This window comes from Pteropus medius, unplaced genomic scaffold, assembly GCF_902729225.1.
Source record: "Pteropus medius unplaced genomic scaffold, Ma_sr-lr_union100, whole genome shotgun sequence".
NCBI lineage: Eukaryota > Metazoa > Chordata > Mammalia > Chiroptera > Pteropodidae > Pteropus > Pteropus medius.
Window position 1 is genome coordinate 1,058,497 of NW_024349798.1, and position 5,718 is coordinate 1,064,214.

At 47.7% G+C, this 5,718-nt stretch overlaps 1 protein-coding gene across 4 annotated transcripts; it reads right to left on the reverse strand.

Annotated features, from left to right (window-relative positions):
* Nucleotides 1-274: 274 nt before the first annotated feature.
* Nucleotides 275-2,773, reverse strand: CUNH16orf54 (chromosome unknown C16orf54 homolog). Of its 4 annotated transcripts, none has more exons than XM_039884532.1 (2): nt 2,594-2,773; nt 275-2,218 (listed from the first exon to the last, which is right to left on the reverse strand). In XM_039884532.1, exon 2 carries the CDS (start codon nt 2,184-2,186, stop codon nt 1,512-1,514), a length of 675 nt encoding a protein of 224 aa, XP_039740466.1. In that variant the 5' UTR covers nt 2,187-2,218; nt 2,594-2,773; the 3' UTR covers nt 275-1,511. The 4 variants fall into 4 exon arrangements, with proteins under 4 accessions (XP_039740466.1, XP_039740468.1, XP_039740467.1 ...); XM_039884534.1 differs by having other exon boundaries at nt 275-2,186; nt 2,594-2,728; XM_039884533.1 differs by having other exon boundaries at nt 2,568-2,645.
* Nucleotides 2,774-5,718: the final 2,945 nt, after the last annotated feature.

The window sequence follows — 5,718 nt, forward strand, 5'->3', positions numbered from 1 at the left end:
GGCCCTCCAGAGGAGTAAGAGCGGAGTGTTGACCGCTGCCCAGCAGGGTTTCCCTGGCCTAGATAAACTTGGGAAGTCCCTGGAGGGCAGTAAGTAGCACAGGATCTCAGCTCCCTGTGCAGGGCTCAGTCTGTCCCAGTGCTTCTGGGGAAGGCCTCAGATGGCACTAGAATGTCTAACACTTGCTGACTCATCTGGTTCCTTTTAACAAAGAAAGAACAGGTCTTTGGGTCAGTGCCTCCAGCAGGGAACAATGTCTACATAAAACTTAAAATCTTTGTTTACATTGTATTTATTTTCATGTTTTACCTTCTATTTACAGCAAGTGAAACCCGTTTTCCATTTACAGAGGTGATACAAAAAAGATTCCTTTTAAAATAAATTTATTAAGCAAATAGTAAGCCAATATAAAGAAAAATATAAAGTAAATAATAGCACAGGTGGTCAGCTGGTACGGCAAAAATTCTAACACTCATGACTGCAGTTTGGGATATCAGACCTCTGGGGATTGCTAACTCCTTGTCTCTCGCCAGCCCCTGGCCCTGCTCCCAAAGAGGTCATCTGATATAGATGTCTATAGGGCCAAGGACATTTTGGGGTTCCATTTCTCTAGGGTAGAGTATTATAAGTAAGTCCATCTGGGGGGAATCTGTCTCTCCAGAACACTCCACCCAGCTGGATCCAGCAAGGTGGGAGGGAAGGTGGCCAGAGGCTGAACTTTGGGGAGCTGCCCTGGCCCAGGATAGTGCTGTCTTCCCCAACGGCTCAACCTCAGTCGCCTTGGCCCAGGCCTCCCTCACCATGGAGGGAGAAGATTCTGAAGTCTGGGATGTGTCAGACTTCAGAGGACAAGCAGAGGAGCCCACCGATTTTTTTGGACTCTAGATCCCAGCTGTAGACAAGAGAGGGCTTCTCCAGTTTGGCTCCCCAAGTTCCCTGCTATGAGCTGGGAGTCAAAGCCACAGTTCTCATATAATAAGATGCTCCTTTGCCCGCTCTTGACCCCTCTTTATGATTTGTGGCTCTGGAAGCTGGATTCCTGTCATCTCCTGATGGCACGACTGACACACATCATTATCACGCTGTCTGTTCTTCAGCATCCATAGGACCCCTTCCCACTGAGGTTGGCATTTTGGATGCACACTGAAGGAAGGTAGAAGCTACTGCAGTGATGCTGTTTCATGCCTGTCTGGTACCTTGAGTTTTTAATCAGCAATGTAATCTTGGTGGCTTCTGGCCCAGAGTCAGCCCCACCTCCAGGTCTCTGCACCACAGCCTACGCAGTGGCACCTCTGAGCTTCCACTGCAGCACAGGCTCTGTCCACACCGACCTGCCCAGACCCAGATACAGTGGAACTGAAATCCAGATGCAAAAGGCCTGCGGCATTCTTCCCTGGGGAGGCCACACGTGTCACTGGGTTCCCAAGCTGGAGCCTTAGGGTCTTAAGGTCCCTCTGAGGTTGGGCCTTCCTCAGAGTCTCTGGGAAGCCAGTCCTCCAGGCCCTGGAGATTCAGAAACCCATGCTGGTCCGGCCTTCGCGCCTCCAGAAAGCTGAGATCTGCTCCAGGGTGACCAGAGGCTGGAGGCCCCACTCAGAATCAGGGCTTCCCGGGCGCTGCCTTCGGGTCTGGGGGCTCCCCAAACACACGCTGGCCTCTGGCCTCTGTTCAGGCTCAGCCCAGCTCACCAAGCCCGGAGCGTGGAGCCTCTCCTCCCAGGCCTGGGGTCCCCAGAAGGTGCTGCGGGCTGGGGCTTTAGGCAGGGGCTGAGGGACTAAGCAGCTGGGAGGGGAGTGTGGAATTACAGGGGCAGGTGGGGCTGTTGCTCTGGCCTCCAAGGTTCCCCTGGGGGTATGAGGGTCTGGGGCCTGGTCCATCAGCAGAGGGACCTCAGAGCCATACCAGTCCTCGGAGCGCTCTCGAGGGGTGCCTGTGGGCTCAATCCATAGCTCTCCTCCAGGGCGCCAGACCAGAGTGGGTGCCCGGTGGCTGGGGTCCGGGCGCAGAGAGCGGCGGAAGAGGCGCTCGGCCAGCACAGCTGTACTGAGGAGGAAAAGGGCAGCCAGAGAGGCCAGGGCCAGCATGATGGGGACGCAGGGTCCGCAGGGTAGCGGGGGCCACGAGGCCGGCTCTGACGCAGGGGGCCCCTCCATGTACCCAGAGGGCTGTTCTGGAGTCAAAGGCATCTGGAGAGACAGGTCAGAAGAGGAAGCACAATCTAGAGAGGGAGAAAGGCAGCGAGTGCCCAGACAAGAGGAAAAGAGAGACGGAGATCAGGGAGCTGAATATCGGCCTCAGAAACACCCAGGCAGGGGCAGGGACAGAGGGGACCCAGAGAGGGCGAGAGGGGTCAGATGGTGGACAGGGGGCTCCCTCAGAGGCCTGCAGCCAGGCCGTACTGCTCAGAACTCCCAACCCCCTCCCAGAGGCCCTGTTTTTCTCCCAGACCCCAGGGTGCCTCAAAGTTCTAAGTGTCCTAAGGGTGTCTTTCCTCCAGTCTTCTGGGCCCATCAGATCTTGCTGGGCCTAGAGAGGAAGCAATGGGTGCTGTCCCCTGGGATTCCCACCTGCGGGGCCCTCCTGCTCGCCTCACCTCAAGCGCTGTTCGGTCCAGCCCCTCTCACCCCTCAGAGCAGCTCTTCCTTGTGCCTGCGGGAGGCTGCAGGGCAGTTGCCTCAGATGAAGGCGGAAGGGAGGGCACCACTTGTTGCTGGGCAACTGCACACCAAGTCCCCTGCCTGAGAAGTGTTTCCAAGGCAACCTGGGGGGATGTGGTCACTGCGGTGGGGAGGCGGTTCCTGGCAAGAAAGGTGGGGCGGGAATGGGCAGTGGCCCTGTTGAACTCAGTGTCACCCCACAACTAGGCCCCAGGCCCCAGAATATTCATCCAGTGGCCAAGAAAGAGGAGACAGAGACTCTGGCCCACCCATTCCCCGCTGAGCACCAAGGCACCTCACTGCCTGCTCTCTGATTGTTGCCCAGCCCCTGTCCTGCCCACTGGGTCCCACCAAACCTGCTCCTGCCATCCAGCCCCCACACACCCTCCTGCTAGAGCCAGCCTTCTCTCTACTGTTCATGAAGATACATCTGCTTGTCTTCAGACCGTTTAACCCCAGTTTTGATCAGAACTGGGAGATGAGGCTCGGGTAGCAACAATGTCAGGCCTCTGGGAAGAGTCTGGGGTAAAAAACAGGCTTAGGCCTGTCTCCAAGACCCGGTTAGCTATCTCTGCTCCTTTGTCCTGGGCCTGAGGGTGGGAGGAGCCTGGGCCAGGGCGTGATGAAGCATCACCAGCTCCTGGACTAGAGTCAGACTCACTCACTGACAGATGACAAGCAAGCCCCAAATAATGGAGGTGTCGTGTCCAAAGTCACGTAACCCACGTATGTGGAAGGAATGGGGGGAGCATAGATGTAAATTCCTGGTCTGGCAAGCTCCCTGAGCATAACACAACATTTAGGTATTAATATTTTGTTTTGCAAAATGACAGCCATTTAATGTGAAAGGCTATAAAAATATGTTGAAATGTTAGTGTCTTACACTGAGGGCACAAGGTGGTCACGAGGGCAGCCTGACTCAGATCACTCTGCCTTGGTGGCTTTGAGGAAAGGGCCAGAAAGAGCACAAAGTGCAGCGTAGACGGAGTTCCAAGGACATGAGGGGCCCCGTGGCTCTGTGCCTTGGGATGTATCAGACTAGAATCTGGTGAGATTTAAATTAAAACCTGAACTTAATACCACTGAACGGGACACTTAAAAAAGGTTAAAATAGTAAATTTTATGTTATGTGTATTTATGACAATAAAAAAGTTTTATTTAAAAAGTCCAAGTAAACAAAACCTGAAAGTTGTTCAGGTTAGATGTTCTCTTTCAATTAGTCTCTCTTTCTTTCTTTTTTGAAAAATAAATTTATTTATTTAAGTTAGTTTCAAGTATACAACACATTGGTTAGACATCCATATTGTTCATAAAACAATCCCCCCAATTGCTCCCTCCCTCCCCTGGCCCGCCACCTAGCCCTCATATTAACACTAACTGCGTTCCCTATGTGCTCCCCATCCCCATGCCCACCTATCAACTATTAATTTGTACTTCTTTAATCCTTCACCCCATTCTCCCAGCCTCCAAGCCCTTCTCCCCTCTGTCCGTCACCAAACTGTCCACTATATTTGTGAGTCTGTTTTTGATTAGTTTGTTCTTTTTGTTCCTTAGATACCGCATATAAGTGAAATCATATGGTATTTATCTTTCTCTGTCTGACTTATTTCACTCAGCATAATAACCTCTAGGTCTATCCATGTCGTTGCAAATGGTAGGATTTCATTTTTTCTAATGGCTGAGTAATATTCCATTGTATATATGAACCATAATTTTTTTATCCAATCATCTGTTGATGAGCACTTAGGTTGCTTCCATATCTTGGCTATTATAAATTGTACTGCCATGAATATTGGAGTGCATAGATTTTTACAAATTATTGTTTTGATTTTCTTTGGATAAATACCCAGAAGTGCAATTGCTGGGTCAAAAAGTATATCCATTTTTAATTTTTTGAGAAACCTCCATACTGTTTTCCATAGAGGCTGTACCAATTTACAATCCCACCAACAATGTATGAGGGGTCCCTTTTCTCCGCATCCTTGCCGACACTTGCTGTTTTTTTGATTTATTGATGACAGCCATTCTGACAGGTGTGAGGTGATATCTCATTGTGGTTTTAATTTGCATTTCTCTGATGATTAGTGACCTTGAGCATCTTTTCATATGTTTGTTAGCCATCTGTATTCCCTCTTTGGAGAAATATCTATTCGAGTCCTCTGCCCATTTTTTAATTGGATTGTTTGGAGTTTTTTTTTGTTGTTGAGTTGTATAAGTTCTTTATAAATTTTGGATAGTAATCCCTTATCAGATGTATCATTAGCGAATATCTTTTCCCAGTCGGTTGTCTTTTCGTTTTGTCGATGGTTTCCTTTGCTGTACAAAAACTTTTTAGTTTGATGTAGTCCCACTTGTTTACTTTTTCTTTTGTTTCCCTTGCCCGAGGAGATATATCTGAAAAGAAATTCCTGTTAGTAATATCAGAGAGTTTAATGCCTATGTTTTCTCCTAAAAGTTTTATGGTTTAATCTTCCTTTAAAAAATAAAAACACTAGAAGAGTAAAAATTATTAAAAACCAGAAAGATCAGACATGATTTTCTGTTCCAAAGGTTTCAAACTGGCTGTTTTGATTCTTTTTTTTTTTTTTAATGGCATTAAATTTTTACTGCCTTTGGGAAGTCTAATTGTTATGGTCTTTTATCATTTAAAAAAAAAAAAGCTAAAAAATTTTTAACTGGTTCCTTAAAAAATTAGACATAAAATTACATATGATCCAGCAATTATGCTGATATATATATATATCAGTATAATTATATAACAAAAGAACTAAAAGCAGAGACTCAAACAGTTATTTGCACACCAATGTTTATAGCAGTGTTATTCACAATAGCCAAAAGTGGAAACAACTCAAATGTCAATCAATGGATGAATGGATAAACAAAATGTTACACAAACACTGGAATATTATTCAGTCCTAAAAAGAAAGGAAATTCTGATACATACAACATGGATGAACCTCTAGGACATTATCCTAAGCGAAATGAGCCAGTCACAAAGGACAAATGCTGTATGATTCCGCATTCATGAGATCCCTAGAGAAGTCAAACTCGTAGAGATGGA

Excerpts from the sequence above, each read along its gene's own strand:
- CUNH16orf54 (XM_039884532.1), bottom strand. The coding sequence starts at position 2,186 with ATGCCTTTGACTCCAGAACAGCCCTCTGGGTACATGGAGGGGCCCCCT.